This window comes from Chrysemys picta, chromosome 18 (assembly GCF_011386835.1).
Source record: "Chrysemys picta bellii isolate R12L10 chromosome 18, ASM1138683v2, whole genome shotgun sequence".
Taxonomy (NCBI): Eukaryota; Metazoa; Chordata; order Testudines; family Emydidae; genus Chrysemys; species Chrysemys picta.
This window is the reverse complement of record NC_088808.1, coordinates 15,170,031-15,193,735: the sequence shown is the minus strand read 5'-3', so window position 1 is coordinate 15,193,735 and position 23,705 is coordinate 15,170,031. Positions and strand designations below refer to the sequence as shown.

The 23,705-nt window shown below is 53.5% G+C and overlaps 1 protein-coding gene across 2 annotated transcripts in view; it reads right to left on the bottom strand.

Annotated features, from left to right (window-relative positions):
* The window catches only part of ASS1 (argininosuccinate synthase 1), a 79,446-nt gene that overhangs the window by 40,506 nt on the left and 15,235 nt on the right, over positions 1-23,705 (bottom strand). For both annotated transcript variants that reach the window (XM_065572519.1, XM_008169167.4), the window contains exons 6-9: positions 18,654-18,710; positions 16,026-16,100; positions 7,097-7,167; positions 5,904-5,934 (exon numbers count right to left, since the gene is read on the bottom strand). In XM_065572519.1, the coding sequence (XP_065428591.1) occupies positions 5,904-5,934; positions 7,097-7,167; positions 16,026-16,100; positions 18,654-18,710 (234 nt within the window). The remainder of the gene's footprint in view (positions 1-5,903; positions 5,935-7,096; positions 7,168-16,025; positions 16,101-18,653; positions 18,711-23,705) is intronic.

Here is a 23,705-nt window from a genome sequence, read left to right as displayed (position 1 = left end):
CAACCCTCAGAGCTCTCTTACCACCATCCCTCGGAGAATCTCAACACGGTTTACAAATGTTAAAACTAATTAAACCCCTGTGGGGTTGGGGAGTATTATTATTTTACAAATGGGGTAACTGAGGCACAGAGAGGCAAGTGATTTGCCAAAGGGCACGTGACAAATCAGAGGCAAAGACAGGAACAAAACCAGAATATCCTAATTCCCTGCCCAGTGCTTTAACCCCCAGATCATCCAGCCAGCCAGACTCAGAGCACCACTTCAAGGGGAATTGAGGATGTTCAGTGCATTGCAGGATCAGATCCTTAAAGGCTGTTTTATGCTTTGATCTGGAGATGGGGAGGATCAGGGGGATCTGGCTTTTTTAAAAATTAACTTTTCTCCCTTTTTACTTGATTCTCACTGTGGGGAAAAGTGGGGTTGGGAGTTTAAAAATAAATAAATAAATAAATAAGGGAGGAGTTGGAAAAAAACCCTAACAAATACAAATCTTTTGGGGTGGGGGAGGGAAATGAAACATTTCCATGTGAAATGAAAATGTGTTTGGTTTTGAGTTTATTCCATCTAAAGTTTTTTTGGGGGAAAAAATGAACTTTTTTTGACACAAATTTCCATTTAATTCTAACTCCCTTCCCTTAAAAAACAAAACAAAACAAAAAAACACCATACCCAGAAGTGATGGCCACCAGTCCCAGTTTATTTTCACACCATTCTCCCTTCACTTCAGTTCCCTGCAGGTCTTTTTCCTGCACCTCTCTCTAACCCCCCCAAGGCAAAGCAGAAATGTCAGAGCAACACAGGCAAGTTCTGTCCCCGTCCGTCTCTCTCCCTCTCGAGTTCTGTCAGAAGCTGACACAAAGGTTACATCATGAAACTCAACCCTTGCCACATTTGTGCCAATCGAGAGGACAACATTCTGCCTGGAGATTCAACACACGTTTCATCAATTCAGTACGTGCTGCTGGAAGTCCGTTCAGATGGCATACAGAGCCCCCCGAAAGAGCCACGTTAAGGGGATTAGGCTCAAACACGCTCATCTCACATGTGTCAGTTGGTCTATGCAGCCGCGTTTTCTCCTGCATTACAATCTTGGCTTCATTACCCCTACCGCACTGCACAATCAATTTGCACTGGTGCTACCCCCTATGGCCACTGGTATCAGGGGCAAAGGAGTGCAGGATTCCCCCAACACAGCATGGTATAAGTACGCTGGTACATTTGCCTGTGTAGACAAGCCCTCCGTGAGGAGGCCTCTACACGGTTCCCACCTCCATCCCACAGACCTGTCTCAAGGGACAGCCAACAAGCCACCAGCTGACTTTGTTTGGCATATCCCAGAGTGCCAGTCACAAACATGACTCATCCTCGCAAGGGGCCAAATCCAACACCCAACTAACGGCTCTGCCTCAAGCCCTACGTGATCCATTATCCCAGAGGACAGACCCGACTAAACGGGAATCTGAGGAGTGCAGGGCCAAAGAGCAAAGGGTGACTGCACCAGGAGGCGCACAGGGTCTAGTGTAAGCTGGTGCATGCTGGGAAAGAAGAAAATTGCCATCTTTACAGTGACTTGCCCAGGTCTATGGGAAACCCCTGTGCTGAGGGGCACAGAGTATTTTGAACTGCCGCAAACAGAGGGCGCTCAATACATCACAACATTTGGGCCTTCTAGTTTAACTATTGTGGGGCAAATTCTCTTCTGGTGTAAATGGGTGTAACTCCATCCTCTTCAAAGGAGTTGTGCCTAGTTACAACACCAGCAAACTACAGGCACACAGAAGCCAGATGCTCCGCTGGTTTAAAACTGGCATCGATCCACCCAAGTCAGTGGCACTTTGCTGATCTACACTAGTTGAAGATTTGGTACATGTATTATACACACCCATACTAACAATCCTCAGAGAGAACAGACATTGCGTTCTCTTTAAAACAAGACAAAGAGCAATGTGATTATTTTTAAATATATATATATTTTTTTTAAACCAAAAACTGTCTAGGATTTTCATGCCTCTTTCTTTAAAGAAGATATATGCACACTCACCCCCCGCACACCCACACAGATTACACGGGTTGCAGATTTCAATTTTACATCGTCTGGCCTTTTCTAGCCCTGATCATACTTATTAACTAGACCAACCCGTTTGAGATGATGAGAAACTTTGAGTTCAAAAGGAAAGACAGGAGAGGGAGGGAGAAGAAAAAGTATTAAAATCTCTTTACTAAACATTGGAAGTCAAAGTCAGATAGTTTCCAATTTTCTAAGCCAACTATGAAAACCCCTATTAAATAAAATAACTAAATAGAAATAAAAGTGACATTTGGCTTGCATTCCATCATTACCGTGCGCGGTTGCCTTCTTTTTATTCTCTCTCCTAAAAGCACAGTTCAAATGACAAATAGTTTGTTGCAGTGTATCAATGCCTTCTATTTATCCATCCCTGCAGGGGGGCTAGTCCTGCAATGTCATCTTTAAAGGGAAGGAGGGGGGGAGAGAGAGGGAGAGAGAGAGAGAAAGGAAGAGTGTGTGTATGAAGGGGGGGGGAAGAGAAGAAAGAAGCAAGAAAAACGGGGCAAGAAGAGAAGAAATTGGAAGCAAATGGTCCATGAACTAACCCATGATGTAGAGCTATCGATGCCGCAAATGGTTTATTCATCCGGCTGATATTGTTGTGCCCGGGCCTGAATGAACTCTTTCAGAGTGCCATATGAAGTTAAAGCAAGTAAATTTCTATCTTTCTCCGCATTAGCTGCCTCATTGCCCTTCAATCGGGCCTCACAGAGGCAGAAAATAGCTCAACCATCTGCTTTCAAATCCCTCCGTTTGGCAGGTCTGAGAGGTTTGGGGGGAGGGGGGGCTCCCAGGGGTTTGGCACCCCTCTTTTCTTCTAAGGCCTTCTCCACAGCGATTAGATCTTTGCCCTAGGCCCCAGGTTTTCTTCCTGGGCTCAGAAAGCAGGCTGGGGCGGAGGGGGAGGCCAGGGAAGTCACTACCCCTTTAGAAAGGGGAAGAGACTGTGTTAAAGTTTAATCCCTTGCAAGTGTCTCCCTGTGAATTCCATTGCTGGAAATGGCTGGCGCCCAAGAGGTTAAAAGGGGACCCGGGAAAGGGTTACGGTAGAAAGGCAAGTGCCTTTATTCCCTGCCTGGGCTAGACTAGAAAACAGAGTTTTCTCATCTGGCTTTGGTCACAAGTGACACGAGTGGGGTGGCCTCAGGCTGGTCCCGTGTGGACAGCTGGGCTCAGGATGGTCTCAGCCTCCAGTCTGGAGTGGCCCAGTGCTGGAACGGAAGGGGATGGAGGTACAGCGACAGTCACAAAGGCCCAGGCCTGGCGAGTTGCAGGCCAGGCAGGAGATGCACTGGCAGATCTGGGAGGGAAGGGCCCAGAGGCTGGAATAGCAAGACTTGCTACAGGCCAGGATTGGGAGTGCACTGGCAAAGCTGCGGGGTGGGTGGGGGGAAGCTTGCCGATAGCTGGCCCACACACCCTCAGTGGCCAGGGGTTTCAGTCCTTTGCTCTCTTTGACTAAAGGCATAAAAAGTCTTCATACCAACCCGGACCACTCCTAAGGGAGAGGGAGGGCCCACAAAGGAACTGGGGCCAACTCACCCTAGGGACCAAATCAGTGGTGAGTGCTGGGCCGAGAGCCCCAGGGAGCGAGGCCCTGAGAACAGGTACAGCCCAGGCAGTCGCCGGGCAAGCTTCCCCATAGTGCCTCAGAGCCTGACCTGGACAGACCTCATCTGGGGCAAGAGGGGACTTCAGTCCCTTGGCCCATTCAGGCCCAGGTCCGAGGCTGCTACCGCAGATGCCCACTGGATGCCCTCTGAGGCAGTGGTTTATGCGATGCGCACACCGGTCTGCTAGAAGCTAGCCCTGCAAGCTCATTTCACACAGGCCCCTGAACAGATGCATCCCATGGGAATAATCACAACTGGCCTGGGCTAGATGGATGCCCTAGTGGTGACAGGCTCCAGATTGAAGTAGCTGTCAGCCCCGTGAGCCCACACAGCCGTCACCATCTCTGTGTCCCAAACTGGAGATTCCCTCTTCCCCGGGGCTATCCCCTGTGACCACCACTGCCTCGTGAGCGGACGCCCCAGCCTGGCCACAGGCTACGCGGCCCATCAGTGCGCCACGGGCGCGAGGAGGATTCCTTTGCATCTCTCCCTCCTCATCCTTCCCGCCCCGCTGCTTGTCTAATTGGTGCTGATGGATAGTTTAAGTAGTTCTCTAAGTGTGGCAAGGCCGGTGGAGCATGAACTGGAAACACGGCGGCCAGCAGGCAGCAAGCACTGCAAGCCCTATTAGAACAGTCAGAGCAGGAACCATGCTTACCTGAGTGACAGGCGCTGCACCGGAACAAGGACAGCGAGGGGAGGGCAGTCAGCTCACCCCAGGGCACAGGGCCTCGGGGATGAGAGTCAGTTAACATAGGGACCAGTGGCTGGAAAGTGGGGTGAGGGGATTTCCCCACCCGAGAGGGGTAGGAGGTTGGGATTGGCTCTTTAGAGGGGAAGTTGGCGTTCTGTGCAGAAGTCACAAGGAGGCGGAGATCTGCATCCCTTTCCGACTGGGGAAGCCACAATTCGTGGGGGTTTAGGAACCACCTGGCCAAGCACTTACAGGGCCATGGCCCATAAACATCAGGGAAACACGCACCCAGACCTGCACATCCACCTTGTGTCTGGAGGCCCCTCCCTACCCTGGGAACTCCCCAGAGCTAATGCCTCACAGGACCAAGCCCCTCGACTGGCAGAAGAATCTGCAGTCCAGGCGGTGCAGGGAATGTTCTCCACGCCATTCCCCCACGGCAGCCAGCCTGTCCCCAGCTGGCTCCAATGCAGAGCCCAGCCTTGAGGTCCATGTAGCAATAAGGGAGGGGATTGCTCCCAGGGAGAGAGGAGACTGGGATCCAGGCTTCTCTGGATGGAAGAGCCACATGAGGACTTTCCATCCTGAATGGGAGTTTCCTCCTGAAGATCGTCCTGCAGCCTCCAACCGCCCAGGACTCCACATCAGGAGCTAGGCTCCAGCCACTGCCCTGCTCTATTCCCCCCTAAAGCAGTACTGGTTTGCAGATCTCCTCCCCACACATCCCTTACTCTACGCTGCCGGGGGCTCATTGCACAAGCTGTGCCTAACAGCTCAGCACCTGGCCGCTTTCCCCCCCTCACCCCCTGGCATGCAAAGCCAGGTTCACAAACAGCAACAGCCCAGGAGAGCCCCTTTTCTGCCTCTGCAGGGCACTCCCAGCCAAGGCTCTCTCTGGACAGCATCTGAGCAGCAACTCCCCGAGGCGATCTGAACCCCGGAGAAGGTACCCACGCAACATCCCCACACAAAGAGATTTTCTATTCCCGCTACAGAGCTCCCGCTCCCCGCCGGAGGGATCAACAGAGACAAGCAAGCAAGAGGCATGCCTGGGCTACGGAGCTGGGCCACGGTGGAGGGGACGTGGCTCCTGAGTGGCACATGGGCAGGGGAATGACCAAAACCGCTCCATCCGTCTGAGCTTGCACCCACCACCCCCACCTCCCATCTCTAGCACCAGATGGGGCCAGGAGCGGCACTCTGGAAGCTGGGGCGCATTCAGCAGCCAGCCCCACTCCCTCTTCCCTCAGTCAAGTGCCTCATCTGGCTAATTGCTTCTTCATTGTTTCCCAATGACATTTTCTCCTTCAGTGTCACCCTGAAACGGCTCCTTCCCCTATTCATCCCAGCAGCAATTAACGTAGCAGGAGGGGGAAGGCGGGGGTGGGGGAGGAGAATGGCAGGGCTTGGCCTCCCCGCCACACACGGCCTGCCGTGAAATTTCAAATTAGGCTGCAAATACATCACACGCCCTCGGCCCTAGTCACTGCCATGTAAGACGAGAGACGTAAAGGAGATGATCAATTACCTTGGGGTTCTCCAGGATCCCGGCCTCGTAGCTTCAGAAGGGAGAGAGAGAGAGAGAAAGAAATTAACAGCATCTATAGATAGGGCCAAGATCTGCCCATGCAAACCCAGCAAAGACAGGAAGATCTCACAGAGCAGAACCGGGCCCATAGGGTTTAGCATAAGAACTGCCAGACTGGATCAGACCTGGGTCCATCTAGTCCAGTATCCTGCCTCCAGAAGTGTGTCCCTAGCCTGTTTGCCAGAAGCTGGGAATGGGAGACAGGGGATGGATCACTTGATAATTGCCCTGTTCTGTTCATTCCCTCTGAAGCATCTGGCATTGGCCACTGTCGGAAGACAGGATACTGGGCTAGATGGACCTTTGGTCTGATCCACCATGGCCGTTCGTATGTGGCCAGTACCAGTTGCTTTGGGGGAAGATGCAAGAAACCCCGCAGTGGGTAGTTATGGAGTAACCTGTCTCCCAAGCAAAGTTTCTTACTGTCCTCATGACCCTCCCCAGCTGGGACTGGTTGAGAGCGAGACATGCTCATTCAGTGGGACTGCAAGGAGAACGTCAGGGGGAGGAGGTCACAATCTTCCATCAGGGGAGACTCACAAGGACCAGCTCTATAGAGAGCTGCTCAGAGACAAGCGATGGGCACCAGCAGAACCTAGGAGCAGTGAGGAGTCTCTCTGCCTCCTATTACTAATCCTTATGCACACAAACAGGGATGTTGAGGGTGTGTGTGTGTGTGTGTGTGTGTGTGTGTGTGTGAGAGTGTGTGTGTGTGTGTGTGTGTGTGTGTGTGTGTGTGTGTGTGTGTGTGTGTGAGAGAGAGAGAGAGAGAGAGAAATTATGCACGTGGAGGAAAGTACATGTCAAGGGGATTCTTCATCAGTGGGCTCTTACCACTGATGTCACTCCAGGTGTGGAAGACAAGAAAGTAACGGACGTTGTCTACTTGGGAAATGGGGCATTGGGAGAGATGCTGAGCTCCACAGAGAAGGGGCTGAAGCTTTCCCAGACCAGCTTTGGGTCAGAACCCAGCACACCAGGGGAGGACAGCCCTTGTCTGTTACCTAAGATGCTGGGCCCGGCCCTCCATTGCCCTGCTTTGAAATGACTGCCCAAGGCGCAGGACTGAGAATCAGCCCAGTGTGCTGATCACACCTCACCTTTGGGAAGCTCCTTCATCCGCCCAGGCTCACCTGATGTGCATGAGGTTTTCGTCCATGCTCCAGGGGCTCTTGGGAGTGACCGGAACTGGGATGCCGTGTTTCTGTGGGAGAGAAGGCAAAACGGGCTCAGAACTCCAGCTGGGTGAGAACGGCAGACGGGCTCTTTACTGCCCAGGGCACAGGTCTGAAAACCCTGCGCATCATCCAGTGCTGCTGTTACCACCAAGACACGGGCAAGTTAATGGGGGACCTGGCAGCAGTGTCAATTAAAAAGATCCCCTGGAGTTTTTCCTAAGAGACTCGGGCACAACCCCACTGGCAGGGCCGATCGCCATCTCTCGCCAAAGCAGTTTCCAGGAGAGCCAAGCTCCTGCCCCGCTGGAAAGGCAGCACGAAGTGAGCACAAGCATCGCATTCCTGGGGCCACATTCAGAGCCGGGGTGGCAAGGACACTTAGGGGAATAGAGCCGAGGGAGTCTGAGTGTGTGTCACTCAGACGCCGAGGGACTGGCAGATCTTACGCAGCCGTGTTCTTCATACTACGGATACCGCGCCATATCCATGCACGGCACTGCAGGGGGCAGAGAGACGGATTCCTTGCCCAGAAGCACCCACAACCCAGGACGTGAGCAGAGACTGCTGGTTAATGGGTAGCACGCAGGCTTTGCAGCACCATCGCTCCATTCAGCCCGAAGGCAATGTCTTTTACCCGCAGAAGGAAGCCAAACGAATGGAGAGGTCATAGAGCAAAGGGGGACATCCCTACTTTGTTCTACGTCAATGAGGCTGCTCGTCCCCTCCAAAATGGCTCGCTCGCCCAGGCGCACGCAGGCAGAAAGCCCCAGCTCCCCTCCCGTTGGTAAGGATTGGCAGGACTCGCACCCAGGTCAGCAGAACCACCAATGCGGCCGCTTGGCGGCAACCGTGACCTGGCTGCTCCCCACGGTCTGCAGCAGACACACTCTGTAGGAAGTCCCGCCTGAGAGATTCTATTGGCAGCCACCTCGGAGGCTCCCGATTGTCCCCTGCCCCCATATATACCCTCTGGGTGTACCAGGAAGCGTCCAGGCCACGACGGGGATCCCCAGTGAGCGTGCTTCCCTGCTCCTGAACTCCCAGCATCCTTCAGCTCTCACTTGGATTCTGACGCTCGCTCTGGACCTGGATCCCCTGACACCAGTCCTGACCTCTGGCAGGACTCTGAGCGGGAGTGAGGGACGTCCGCCGAATTGCCGCCGAATAGCTGGACCTGCCGCCCCTCTCCGGAGCGACCGCCCCAAGCACCGGCTTGCCAAGCTGGTACCTGGAGCCGGCCCTGCCTCTGGCACGGACCTTGGCCCGCTTGAGCCCTGCTCCCCCCCACTGGGCCCTGACGCTTTTCACTCGCCCTTCCCACACGTGCTCCCCCCTTCACACCCCTACCCACGCCCCACCTCCATCCAACCCCTCCGCTCTCAGGGTCAGTCTGCACTGCAGCCCGGCTAGGCACGCCCACGCTAACCTGAACCCAGCCAGCCCGGCTAAGAACAGCAGTGACGATGTGGTGACACGGACCCTGGCACAGGCTAACAACGCACGTCCGGACCCAGGGTCCTGGGCAGGGCCGGCTTTAGGCCAATTCCCCCAATTCCCCGGAATCGGACCCTGCGCCTTAAGCTCACCCAGTGGTGGTCTGCTCCGGCGGCATTTCGGCGGCCGGGGGGGGCAGTCCGCTCCAGGGTCTTCCGCAGCATTTCAGTGGCGGGGGGGTCCTTCAGTGCTGCAGAAGATGTGGAGCGGACCCCCCGCCGCCGAAGTGCCACTGAAGACCCAGACCACCGCCGGGTATTGGAATCGGGCCCCGCAGGTCCTAAAGCCAGCCCTCCTGGGCGGCTCGTACAGTCTGCACCGCTGTGCTTTCACTGCTCGTTTGAGTGGTGCTAGCTAGATTCAAAACAGCATGGGTCTCACCCTCACCCCAGCCCACCCGCACGGCCTGCTGCAGTCCCATCCCCACTCACCCACCACTGCCTGTCCATCTGCCCGTCTGCCCCCCCCAACCCCTGCTCCCTCTTGCTCTGCGTGTACTGGGGATTGCAAAACCCTGGGGGCTGTGCTCAGAGCTCTCCCACTCTTCGGATAGCCCCGGCCAGGCCCCAGGCCACTCCTGGAACGGACTGTGGTGGAGGGTAGGGCCAGAGGACTTGCACTTCCCCTATCCAGGGGCTGGCTCAAACCCCTGCCCAGACTAAGGCTGCAGTTTGCCACGCTGCAGCCACGGCCTTTGCAGGGACCCAGTTAACAGGTGTGACTTGTCCTGGACCACGCCGGCTGCTTAATCATGGGGGCAGCTCAGCAGCACCACGTCAGCGGACTCCAAAGCTGGAATGATCACAGCTCAGAGACCGAAAGGCAGTGGAGGGAGGAAAGGACCCTGCATCTCAACAGGCCCCTCTGTGGCCCCAGCATCAGGGCACCGACAAGAGGAACAGGGGTCAATCAGCAGCACGCCACCCACTTCACCAGGAGCTACACTGATCTGCATCTACCGAAGGCCTGGTCCGGCGTCCCCCGCATGGAGCTGCACGCCTGGCCCCGGCACCTCTCGACGCTGCTGGGGAAGTATCCCTGCTGATCCTAGGACAGAGTTCAGCAGCAGTTAACAGAGCACCGAGAGATCAATGAGGGAATGGCCACAGCTGTATTGCAGCACCAGACAGACAGACACCCGTCCCCACACAGACACGTCACCACAAACTCTGCAGAGCTCGCACACTTACACACACCCCAGCGTCATGCGCGTTTCCCTGGCACAAAGGCATACATGGCTGCATGGATATGCGGTGCCCCCAACAGTCACGCACCCAGCCAGATTCAGCTGCCCACCCCCAGCTCAGTGGTTTGAGGATTGGCCTGCTAAACCCAGGGTTGTGAGTTCAATCCTTGAGGGGGCCATTTAGGGATCGGGGGCAAAAAAGTCTGTCGGGGACAGTACTTGGCCCTGCTGTGAAGGCAGGGGACTGGACTGGATGACCTTTCAAGGTCCCTTCCAGTTCTAGGAGATAGGTATATCTCCATATTAACAAAGACACAAACACCCAGCTCCCCCATAAGGTCAGCAGCTCACTCAATTATCTGATGACAATTCACTTGAGGAGACTGCTCTGAACGCCAGGTGAATGGGCAGCGCCGGGAACTAGCAGGGGAGGCCATGGAGATGCAGTTGCAATGCAACAAACAAGAGGCAAAGCTCGGATTACAGAGGAGCCCCATGGGCTGCTGGAGCCAGGACTGGGTCAGCACTTATCATCCCAGGCTTCATGGGTTTAGAATACAGCCCAAAATCAATCCCCGTGCTCTGGGCTGAACACAGGCGGTGGGGCTCAGCATGGAGCTAGGAGAAATTCCACTTCCAAATGCTCGCTGTGAGTGACACTCGGTGTTTAGGCTCTTTGGCTTGTTTTGGAAAGTCAGATAAGAAGAAAGAAGGTTGCGGTTGGAATTTTCAGACAAGCTCCGCACACTCAGCTGGGGGAAGACCGGCAAAGACGTCCAGTACGTTGGGTTCCGAGCTCTTGGGAAAACGTGGCCACACAGGTTACTGTGGGAGCTGAGAAGTCCAAACTCGTTCGTCAGATGGCCCACTGTCTGACTGCATTACTGGGCTCGGCCTGACTCCCATTGTACTCAAGGGGACTTTTGCTTCGGAGTTCACTGGGAGCAGGATCTAGTGTGCGTATGCAGTGTTGGATTCTCCCTCCCAGGATCCCATTTCTCTGGGAGTTGCCACTTGCATTTTAAAGCCGATACAGAATTTAAATGAACCCAAATGAACTCCCCCTTTCTTCTTCTGAGAGAGCCCCTCCGCCAGTAGAAAGTAACAGTAGGAAAATGCTGCTTCAGTCGCAGCCCTGCTAACGGAAACCACCTCCCAGTCCTCGGATCAACCCCAACTCTCCCTCCCCAAGTGGGAATGTAATACATTCAAGGGGAGGGGAGATCATGAGCGCAGAGTTACGCAGGTTTGTCTACACTTGAAAGCGAATTTGGATCAAGTTGGGTGCAAATTTAACACTCAGTAGCTATTCCCGAATAACTCCACGCATGGACACTCATTCCAGAATACACATGGGAGTTGTTCTGGAGTATCTGTGTGTAGATAAACTCACAGAGACCGCTTCCCACCATCAGCCTCCGGAGAAGGGAGCGACCCCGTCTGCCCTCTTGCTGGGAACGAGCATACCCATGGACCCGAAAGATCCCCCAGTGCAAGAGGCAAACACGTCTCCTGGCTGCACAGCTCAGAGGAGAAGGGCCCAATCCAACACTCGGGAATAAACTCCCCCAGGGAGAAAGGCCCGTTGTGAACCTCCTACTCCCAGTGCCAGGTACACCCTGACCCACCTTCTTTAACACACACAGCAGCTTGCACATGGAAAAACCAACCCAAACCCCTGCCAAACCTCACACACTGCACTGCACGCCCAGCTCCTGCCGAGGGCGAGAAAGCACACCAATCACGTGACGGCTGCTGCTCACGTTGTTTACTACACACCTGGAAGGTGTTTGGATGCAATGGGGATGAGTAAAACCTTCTCTTATAAAGCCCCCGAAAACCCAGAACACCCCAGAGGAAAACAAAACACAAACTGACCCTTGTTCCACCAGTGACCAACAAAGGAATAGCTCCCCCAGCAGCCAGGGCGTATCGTCGTGGGCCGACCCCAGCGCCAATGCCTTCCCTTCGGGTCCCCACTGCGCAAAACCGCTGCCAGATACGAATGACTTTGCCGCTGCCAGGTGTTTGAGAAACCCCGAAGCGTCTACCCCGGGGCTTTAATGGATGAAGGAGGAGCCAGTTAGTTCCTCACCGGGGACTGTATCCGCTCCTGGGGAACCCTAGACCCGTGACAGAGATGGGTAGACGCCTGGAGCTGGACAGCCACATGACATTGGAGAATGCCAGAAAGGGACAGCAAACTTCAGACAGACTGAGGAACCCCCCCCCCCCCCATCCAGAGTCCAGGATCAAATTCAAACGCCAAGGAAACAGCACAAACTAGGACAAAACTCTACATGTGTGTGTCTGTTTATAACCATGTCTAGGCATGCACAGGCAGGCTATCCCAGATCAGGATCTCCAAGCAGACTCTGCCCAGCGAACCCCCCCCCGCCCAAAAAAAACCTTCTCCCCCACCCTCAGAGCAGGATCCATGAAGCACGTCCAAGCTCCAGCCTGACAGAGGGGACCCTGCTCACACTCCAGCAGCCCCACTGCCTGCTGATCACTCCATTAGCTTTCAAGAGCTTGTTAGTCAATTAATGCTCCTCTTTGTTTATTCTGAATGGGCCATAATCACCAGCACAGGGTGGCCCTGAGGTAATGCGCTCTGCTAACAGCTCCCTTCCTCCAGCCCACCCCCCTTGAGCCTGTGCGCAGAAGAGCACGAATGCTTACACACTTGTTTCACAACTGTGCTCACATGCACGCCCCTGCCTCCCATCATTGGCCAGCGTCACATCCTTTTCCTTCAGACCCTGAGTTTTCACAGGTTAACGGGACTTGAACGGAAAAATTAATTGGGTTTCCCATTAGAGTTTAAAAAACAAGCATTCCGACCTGAAATCCAGATCGGTTTCTAGTTCCCTGGTTTTATGTGTTTTTTACAAAACAGTAATAACGATTGTCGCTTCAAAGTTGCGTTTGCCTTGGACTGCTCAGCCTGGCATGCTAGAGATCAGGATCGATTCAGGAGTCCGATTCTGATCTCACACCAGTTTTAGGCACCACTGACCTCAACCAAGTTACTCCGGATTTAGACCCAAGCCTGCAGACAGACACTTATGCACCTGCTCAAAGTGCACGAATAGTCCCAGAAGGCTAAAACTGGGCCGTATGAGATTGTAACGGAGAGGCGAGGGAGGCTCTCCGGGCCAGATGCTCAGCTGGTGTAGGTCAGTCTAGCTCCGTGGATGGCAAGGATTTATACTAGCAGAAGACTGAGCCCTGCATATTTTTAAGATATCCTTTTTCGGGTTACCCAGCCATAGATCATTGGCAGAGAAATGATGTAATAGACCTTTCACCATTTATGCCCGCTTGGTATTGTGAGCCTGCAGGCATTCAAAAAATCCTGAGATTTTTAAAAATACTAAGGTGCGGGTGACTTTCATTTGCCTTCTGATTTTTGAGCCTTTCCTCCACAGCCAGGAGAGCTAGAAACAGGATTTTAAAAATGGAAGCTGAGATTTTCACATCACATGACTCCAGGAGCTAAGGCTTGAAGAAACCCCCCAAATAACCCGATAACTCAATAAAGTCAGGAGAGTTGGCGCTGCTGCCCTTTGTTTACTTTTGGCATTTCACTCAGCTTGGGCATTGAAAGGGATCTCTGAGTGAACGTTATCCAAGTACATTATTTGATGAAAGCCATCATTAGTCATCATGGATACTGTTCTCATATTGGACCAACTTCACTGAAACTAGACTGATCTGTTTTACTTGTGTTTATTGTCAGTTTCACTTACTTTTTCTGTGGCACCAGCCTAATGTTCCTGGATTTGGATTTCCAGCAATGTAAGGCAACATTCAAAGACAGATTTAAAAAAAAAAAAACTCATGCCCGACACCCGTGTTCAGTGAAATTTAAGACAGAAGTGCCGCTATTTCTATTTGCGTTAGATTTCCTAAAGCACCAACTTGATCACCTACTTGCAGAACTAAACTAAGTGGGCAGCATCAGATTACAAACATAAAACTAATTCAAGGGCCGGATCCGGCCAACACCCCTATGATGTCAATGCTCACGTGAGTAAAGCTACATATGTGAGCCAGGCCCTGATCCCGCAATTCTTTACCCAGGTGCTTCACTTTACTCGCATGAGCAGTAAAATTAGCAAAGGCAACGTGGGCCCGATTTCCATCTCGTTGAGACCCCACCGGAACCCAGGTGAGTAAGACTAAATATGTGCAGGATTGGGCCCTGCAGGAAGACGAGAACAGCTGATTTCTTCAGATCATGGATCATGAAAGAGAATAGAAAACTCCTTTTGTCTGTATGTTAGAGAGGCCAGGAGCACAAGTGTCTCTGAAAGCTGTGTTTGCAACCCTGTCCTTTTAAACAGGGCTCCCAAACTGTGGTGGTGAGGTTTTGTTTTGGGGTTTTGCTTTTTTAAAGAGACACATACTATTTTCCATATAATACAAACACAGCTCTCTTCCGAACTCAGCTATTTGACAATTTGTTTGGCAACATATGGGAAGCTCTTGTAAACTGCCTTCTTAATAATGAAACAACAGATGGCAAACACAATCCTCAACACGCAGCACTCGGGGGTTTAATGGGATGCTGAGGCCTCGGTCTCTGCTGTTAACGCTCCATGCAGCGCATCCCCTGCAACTCAGCACCTTGGCTTCACAGATATTATCCAGCCAGCCTAGACGGCAGCTATTTAAAAACTGAAGCAATTTTCTGGTTTATGCACAGAGCTGCTTTTTTCCTTTTGATTGATTGAGCCCAGTTGTCAAGCATTTCCATGAAGTCGCTAAAAAAGAAAGGTACCCTGGTGGGCACTTAAAGAACCTGATGGAAAACTTCTAATATGTTTTATTGCAACTTGTACTTCAAAAAGGAAGGGACGACAAAAGGGAAAATGTATTTGCTTTGTCTATTACGCAAGGCATTGAGCTGGGACCAGTTTCCTTGGCAAATGGATTACAATTAACATGCAGGTAATTACGAGCCATGAAAACACCACACACTCACACACACCCCTTGCATCCAGGAACGACAGCAGAAATCTCACACAGAGCCAGTCTTAATTCCCGGTGCTCAACTAAATCCAGAGCACCTTTGAACTGGAGAAGAAGGAGGAATCAAGACGGTAATAATAATGAACACAACAGCACCCAGCTCTTTCCTGGTGCTTTTCAACAGTCGACCGCCAAGTGCTTTACAAAAGGAGGGCAGTGTCATTGTCCACATTTTACAGATGGGGAAACTGAGGCACGGTGGTGCAGTGACTTGCCCAGGGTCACCCAGCAGGCCAGTGGCAGAGCCAGTAACAGAACCCAGATTTTCCCAAGCCCCAGTCCTGTGCTCTGTCCACTAGGCCACACTGCATCATGAGGATTAAAGGGAGACTAAGGGTGGGTGTGTGCTTTAAGGTACGGGATGGGGACTCAGAAGACAGAATCCATTTCTCTGCCACAGAGCCCTGGGTGGCCTTGAGCAGTTAATTCAGAGTGAAATCCTAAAGTCAATGGCAAAACTCCCATTGGGCCAAAATTTCACCCTTAACCTCTCTGGGCCTGACTGTCCACTGCCCTGAACCAGGTGCCATCATTCACCCCAGTGTACAGTGGGTGTAAAACGCTGCCGCTCCGATTCCACTTTGCATTGGTGTTAATGACCACACAAGACGCAGGGGAACAGAGCACCGGGCCACGTGGGCCTCAGCTCCCCATCTGTAAAATGGGGAGAATTATCCTTCCTTCCTCCATATCGCCGCCTTGTCTAGTTTAGGACTGGGAGATTTTAGGGGGCAGGAATGGTCTCTTTCTACGTGTCTACGCAGAACCCAGCACGATGGGGCCCTGACCTTGGCTGGTGCCTCTTAATGCTACCTCCCAATGCAACTAAGAGTAATAGATTTGGAGGGGGGCAGCCCAGTGGAGCTGCTCTGAGCTGCCATGCAGGAGACTTGGGGTCAGTTCCCGCCCCTTGCACTTCAGGGGAGGTTTTGCTCTGACCCTCGGTGTGGCGGGAGCACCTGGGCATTGCCCAACGGGGTCACCTCCTGGCCAGTTAAGGAACAACTAAGTGAATCTAATACGGTCTCCATCGCCTGGGCAGAGCGAGAACCGTGACCCACGGCCCGGAGGGTGGGCTGGATTGGGGGACAACAAAGGCAGGAAAAGCAAAGGGTGAGCGCCGTGAGGATGAGGGGCGCAGCGGACACCACGGAGGGGCGATCGTACCTTGGCATAGTCCATCAGGTCGTTGCGTCCGCAGAAGCGATTGTAGAACTCCGGCATCCTCCAGGGAGCGATGATCTGAGGGACGGGGCAGAGACAGACAGCGGGTTCAGCGAGGTTGCCTCTGCGGCATTTCAAATACAAGCCGCCAGAGGGAGGTGGCCAATTCCTCCGTGTCCCTCAGTGGCAGCAGGTCCTTTCTGAGACCCCTGCTCACACGCGTCCGCCAGCCCAGCCATGCAGAGATCCTGACCCACAAAGCCCCAAGTCGGAAAGAGCCGCCCTGAGCCAGGGGCCTCTCCCCTTCTCTCAGCCATGGACTCAGTCGGTGGGAGGAGACCTACATGGCGGAGAGTGGCACTCCCTTGGCCAAGGGGCCTGCCAGACGCTTGGAGTAGGAGGGCAGGAGCAGTTCTGAAGGGGCCTTCGCCCACTGAGTCCCCCTGATGCAGTGGCAGAGAGTTTGGACCTGCACCAGCACCTGCCTTGGCCATGCAAGTGAGTGCAAAGCCCCTGGCCTGATCACCCTCCACCCCCAGGCAAGGGTTCGGCTGCTCTGGTTTTTCTCCAGAAGCAAAGCACCGTTGTGTAGCCAGGCCTGCCCGGTGAGCAGGCGAACCTGCCACCTTCCCCTCCCTGCTGTGCTGGGGAAGGTGCTGGACTCTAAGCCCTGGAACACCAGGGAGGCTCGTGCTGTCAGCCACAGACCAGGGAGCAGCAGCACAAGCCTCCCTCTGCCCACGAGCCTCAACCCTGAGGCAGAGGCTGCATCTAGCCGCGAGAGAGGAGCTCAGGCTCTATGGCCCATTCAGGCCTTCGTCCCACCACCAAGGCTGCCGGGCGTGATGGCGGACAGAGCGACCGCCCCCCATGCACCTCGTCTCCCATGCACCAAGCAGCCACCAGACAGAAACAATGGTCCAGCACAGCTGAGCAAAGCTAACTCTGGAACAGTGATGGAGCACTCAGAGGCTCGGCCTCCCATTGCCAATTGCCCGAGTCCTCCAGGCTCCAGGGGAACGTCCGATGAGCCCGTCCAACCCGAGCTTCCTCCCTCATCTGTGCAGCAGGCTTCATGTCTCATCAGGACCTTCATGACTGATCTGCCCTCGCTAACCTTGGTAACCCCACCGGCTGACAGGACCACTCCCGCCTCGCCCTAGGAGAGCGGGATCGGGGGGTGGGCCAGGGCATTGAGAGGTATTTGACTGCGAGCTGGGAAATGCCGAGATGAGGAAGGTTTTGGGAATAGGAATAGTGTACATGGACCTGTCTCCACCCCACCCACCGCAGGAGCTTCCGTGGGTCAGATAAAAAGGAACCAAGTCAATCTTTGGAGGTTTTACGAGACCACACCCGAAGCTTGTTCCCTTTTGATTCCTCCCCCATAATAATACTCCCCTCACACACCCGCCTGTTTTTCCCTCCACACCCTTCTGCAGACGAGTCACTATGATCCTCTTCCTCACCAGTACCATCCGAGTCCCAAACAGCATTGAGAGAATCAATCGGAACAGCCTTGCCTCCAGCAAAAGACACTGGGGACTAGTTTTGTAAGTTTCCCAGAGCAGGGAGTGCGGCAAAGCGATTCTCATCGCCTGAAGCGCACACCACATCCATCGGCAGAGATTTAATCTCCCCACACAAGGGTTGAGTAACCCGAGACCCTTCCAAGCTGCCACTGTAACCCTAACAAGCAGCAGAATACGCTTGCGGGGAGGGGGATGGGTCCATTATCCCACCAGCCGCTCAAGGCGGCTGCCTTGTTACTGTTTGTTTCACAGCACTGTGGTGTTTGGGGTAAAAATAGGTCAATTAAAGATCATTACAGCCCCCTCAAATGCCAAAACGTCACCTCGAGCAGCTGGCGGCTTGTTAAAGAGAAACTGAGTCGCTTGCGTCTGTGTTAAAAAAATAAAACTCCCAACAGCAGATTATCCAGAGACCCTGCGCCTTCCCTTTCCCTCTGCAGGGCTAGTGAACAAGCGGACGGATCCTGGGACCCACCTGCACGTTGGGAAGCGTAGTAGGATGAAGGGATCTGGTGACAATGCCGGATTTGGAAGCAGGGCCAGCGCTTCCATTTAGGCGACCTAGGCGGTCGCCTAGGACACCAGGATTTGGGGGGGCGGCATTTTGCCTGCCCCCCCTCACTTCCTCCCCCTCCGTCCCTTTCCAAATGGGAAAATGAAAAAGGGGGGAGGAAGGGAAACATTTGGGGTTTTTTGTTTCTTCTGAACGTTTCTGTTTTCAACAAACAAACATTTTCATTGGGGGGGGGGGGCAGGCTTTTCCCCCCACTGAAAAGGGTCTGAAGTAAAATGTTCTGACTAGTGTGAACTTTAACACCCCGCAGGTGGCTGGGCTGGCAGAGGGAACCTCATTTCAAAGCACTGCAGCTGGCCAACACAAAGTGAAACGGGGCCATCGAGCCATCTGAGGGCAAGGGTGGGGAACGCTGTTCCGGCGTCTGCAAGGTGGGAGTCACACCAGAATACACGAATAGACCCTCGTGCAGAGGGTCAACCCGACAGCCAGATGCTCAAGACTCTTCCCCACACCCGTCAGACGTCCCAAAGGGAGTCCGTGACACAGCCATGTTTAGCGGGAGCAGTAATCCGAACGCCTTACCTTGATCTGAGGCCACAGGGCGTAACAGGTGAGCTCAAATCGAACCTGGTCATTCCCCTGAAAGAGAACAGAGCGGAGTTTAGGAACGGTCCTGAGCACCATCCTGTGAGTTCAGACTTGATGGGAAAGGCTGTGATCTTGGTCCAGGCCACCACCGATGTATGAAGGAGACAACATCCCAGAGCCGGCCTACATGGAGCAAGCATGTTGTCCCCACTCTGAACTGAGGCTCGGTCTCTGGCCCTTCGCTGGGTGTTCCTGCCAGGGCCAAGGTCTGGGGCTAAACACGCCATCTCCAGGGGCTCAGACTTTGGTGGAGAGGTCTTTGGGAGAGCAGATGAACTGCGAGGACATGAGTCTATCAAAACCAATGATGCCGTGTGGATTTCCCAACCCACTCTGAGAGCAAGCGAGGGCCGAGCCAGCATCCAGGCAATCATGTCCCCACCCAGTGCCAACGGCCTTCCCTGGAGAGGCTGTTGGAGGCCAAAGCCCAGCAGGACCCAAAGGGTGGGGAAGGTTTGCGGGAGGGACTGTGAAAGTCTCAACAGATCAGATCCGCAGCTGGCTTAGCTCATAAAGCTTCCCCAGCTTCAACTAGCCGAGGATCTGGCCCAAGTTACTCAATCTTCTGCTCCACTGTTGGTAAATAAAAACAAGGAGGAAAACTCTGCAGGTTTGGACTGAAGAAAAGAAACTACAAAATCATCAATATTTCAACCAGGTCTAGTAAACGTGCAGTTATTGGAAAGAAAGGGGAAAAAACTGAATTAGGGAAAGAAGGGAGGGTTGGTCTGTCCAGCCCCCCACTCCCCGTATTCCCTGGGACGGCGGCTAATGGGCCCCTAAGTACACCACTGTAAGAGCATGAGAGCACCAGACAGTATCTGTCTCTAATTAACCTCCTCTTGCTGCAAGTGCTAACCCATCTGTTTGAAAACGACTGGAGAAGACGAATACTGGCTCCGTGCCATGTCACAGCCATATCGCTCCGTGCATCTCTGCCTCAGCTCCTAGCCAGGCGCACCGCGGAGCTGGGAAAGTCAGATACGGCCTCGCAACGCACTGTTGAAGCCAAGTCGTTGGCAGAACACGTGTGTTTGCACAGGGATGTGCAAGTCCATTCCAAGCTTGAGATACCTGTATTAATCTTCCCCTGCCTAGCACCCAGGAACCATAACAAGCAGTCTCTCAACAGGAGATACCATCTAGTTCGAATTAATAAACCCAAAGGTCTGCCACAATCCGGTAACAAATCTGTGGCTGATCAGGACTGATTAGTGCTGTGCTGCCATTCAGAACTTCACAACAAAACAGGGATGAAACCCAGAGCCTCCTCTGCCAAAAGCATAAGGAGACTCTCCATTAGCTGCTAGCAATATAGGGCCCATGGCACACAGCTGAGCAGTTCTGGCTCCATCCACTAGAGGGTAGTGAGGTACATCAACATCTTATTCATGGTGCTAGTTAACTGATGTCATGAATGTTTTCCTTGCATTGCACCCAGAAGCGCACCATGCTTGGGCACAGGCAGATGAGGGCCCCTCATTTGAGAACGGTGCTCTTGGGCAGCAAATCATTACAAGGGGAACGCAGCCAATCTGAACCTCCAGCTCCTAGACCACTCAGGGCTTTCAATCGTAAAGATCCTGGATATTGCACAAGTAACTAGGTTGAGACAACCGCAGGCAGGAAAGGCATTTGAAACGGAGGACTTGTCTACATGGGGAAATTGACCAGCAGTACTACACGGGTGTAATTCCTGCTGGCGCACTCTTTATATGGAATAAGAATGATCTTTTTTGGTTTAGCTTAGGTCACTTCCAAACACTTATATTGGTAGATCGGGGTGGCCAACCTGTGGCTCCGGAGCCACATGCGGCTCTTCAGAAGTTAATATGCGGCTCCCTGTATAGGCACCGACTCCGGGGCTGGAGCTACAGGCACCAACTTTCCAACGTGCCGGGGGGTGCTCAGTGCTCCACTCCTGGCTTTGCCACAGGCCCTGCCCCCACTCCACCCCTTCCTGCCCCCTTCCCTGAGCCTGCCGTGCCCTCGCTCCTCCCCTCTCCTCCCCAGATCCTCCTGCATGCCACGAAACAGCTGATTGGGAGGTGTGGGGAGGGAGCGGGGGGAGCTGAGTGGGGGCTGCCGACGTATTACTTTAAAGGGCCAGATTTTCCAAACTAGCTGAGCTCCGCTCCCCACACGCACCCAATGGGCCAAACTCTTTTGCCAGCCTGGCCCTTGGGTGCCACGGGCCATCGCACACAGCTGCAGTCACACACCCAGCCGAGCGCAGCCGCTCGGCTCTAAACCAGAGCTGCTCTCGCTGAGGGCCCTGCCCCTAGGAACAGGGGTGATTCGGGAGAGTCCAGGCAGGAGAGATGGCTGATGACCTGGTGGATCTGGAAACCCCTTCGTTATCAGTCCTTGCCAACAAGCCCCCTGGAAAGGGCTTCCTAATGAGGCCAGGTACCTTGGAGAGGGAGGGTTTGAGCAGCTCCGGGCGCTATTAGAGCTTCTAGGGGGAAGAAAGATGACAAAGGCCCAATTTCCACCAACCCCGCGGGCAAATGGGGCACCCCCTCCTCCCTAGATCCAGGCAGGCTGGTTACATTTGCTGCTGGGCCGAGGAGCCCCCCCGGGACTATTACACTCACCCGCACATATTCCAGGGCACTCATTTCCCTTACAGGCCCCAAACACGTCCATCTGCTCCCAAGACAGGGCGCTGCAGATGGTGCGCATTTAAGATGCTGGAGCCCCTGCTGCTGCTTCAGCCGGGGATGGCATGTTCCCGGGTCGAGTTACCAGCACACGCTCCCTCCTACCCGGCTTAATGGATGGGGGGGGAGAGTTAGAGACTTGGCAGCAGCTCAGGGTGCAGCTTCCTCGCTGCTCGTGGATGCTGGAAGAGGGGGAGGAGGGTTGGTTTGTGCAATACCCGACAACGGAGGGGACATTTTAACTGGGAAGTGGGGAGCTGAGCTCAGTGCGGAGAGGAGGGATTTTTCCCTAGGTGCCACATCGCTCAAGAGCGCCCTCTGGTGGACGGTTGGAAGCAGTGAGAGGCGGCCGAGTCGCCAAACAGGGTGACTGGACTCACCCACAAGGGGCTGCGCAAGAGGGGATACGGGAAATACCCCAGCAGAAGCAATGGCTCATTCAGGCCGGTCTCCAAACACTGACTAGTACCAGATGTTTCAAAATGCCGTAACCCATCCCCACACACGGGGCACTGCACGAGGGAGGAAGCTTCTCCCTGTCTCCCGCTGGTGACCAGCATACGAGAAGTAGTGATTTGAGAGCCCTTGTAATGCTCCCTGAGCCACTCGAATTGCAGGGGATGTTGCTAGCTCCTCTGAGTCTTCAAAAATATCCTGCAGCAACAAGATACGCGGGCTGAGGATTGCTACTGCGCCCAGGAGTCAGTTTAAGTAGTCCCCGCTCACAGCTGGCCAGGGGGCTGCACTGCTGAAAAGGATCCGGGGTCCTCATGGATCACACATTGAAATGAGGCAACAATGTGCTGCAACTGTGGAAAAGACTAAGATCGTTCTGGGGCGTAGTAACAGGAGTGTCAAGTGTAAGGACGGGAGGTCATTGGCCCACTCTCCTCAGCCCTGGCGAGGCCTCCGCTAGAGTACGGGGTCCAATTCCGGGCTCCACACTGTAGGAAGGATGTGGACAATTGGAGCGATGCCAGTGCAGAGTGACAAAAAATGATAAAAAGTTTTAAAAACCTGGCCTATGAAGAAAGGTTTAAAAAAAAAAAAACTGGGCACGCTTAGTCTTGAGAAATGAAGACTGGGGTGGGGCCGGTCACAGACATCAAACGTGTTAAGGGTTGTTATGAAGAAGACGGGGGAATCAACCTTCTCACCAGATGCTGCAGGTAGGACAAAAGTAACTGGCTTAATCTGCAGCAAGGGAGATTTAAGTTAGAAAGTTTTTCCTAATATCTAACCATAAAGGTAGGTTTTCTTGGTCCTGCCTCAGTGCAGGTCCCTTCCAGCCCTACACATCTACGATGCTTTTCAGAATCCCTTTGCTTCTCTGGGGACCCTGGAGGTCCGATACCCCGTCTGACTCTCCCGGGCTACATCTCCACCTGGAGAACTCCAACATGCATCCAGTTTGGAAGCACAGTTTTATAATGGTAACTACGGCGGAGCAGCCTCCAACCCCCTCTGTCTCCAGGCCTCTTCTTGCCGTATGTTGCATGAACGCTTTCCACAGAGGCTCTAACCTGGCCAACAACAAGTGGTGATAGCGTACGCGTGTTTAGAGACGTGTGGATTTTAGCCAGGAGGTGGGGGGGTGCGTACCCCATTTGTGCAATGTTTCCCCTGTTTCAATTCACCATCAGGGGTTTGTTGGGGGCAATGGAGGACAAGCGACTCCTAGCTGAAAGGAAAAAGGAAATTGACCAGCCCTGAGAAAGCTCCAACTCGTTTTCCATAGGAAATAAAGTGACATCCCTCATTTGGTTTATATGGGCAGCTTCTCTCGTTGAGCTGCGCCCATCCTGTGGTCTCTGTCTGCCTCTAGCGGGGAATCTCTGCATGTAAACTCCCTCTCTGTGGGTCAGTGAGCTAGCTACGCCTGGCTACTGCCTTTCAAGGCAGATTTCTTGCCCCCTCTAGTGGTAAATGCTGGCCAAAAAGCTTTCCCGATCTGGTATCAACATCTCTGCCCCCTCTCTACAGAGCAATCCAGCCAAGGGAAACCAACTCCATGGCTCGGAGATCACTCAGATGGGTGAGAGGGAGAGATTTGTTTTTTTAAAATGCCTTCCACCAGGTTCCTCAGGCTTCTCCTACTGCACGGGAGTGAAAGATCAGCCACAGCCCAGACTGAAGCCAGGTGCTTTGCAACACGGAGCTCAATGGGACAGCAACCCCATGCACAAGAAAACCTAGCACCTTTCATCAGGCAATCTCAGAGTGCAGTACAATGGCTGTGTCATTAACCCCATTATACAGCTGGGGAAACTGAGGCACAGAGCGGGAAGTGACTTGCCCACAGCAGACCAATGGCAGAGCCAAG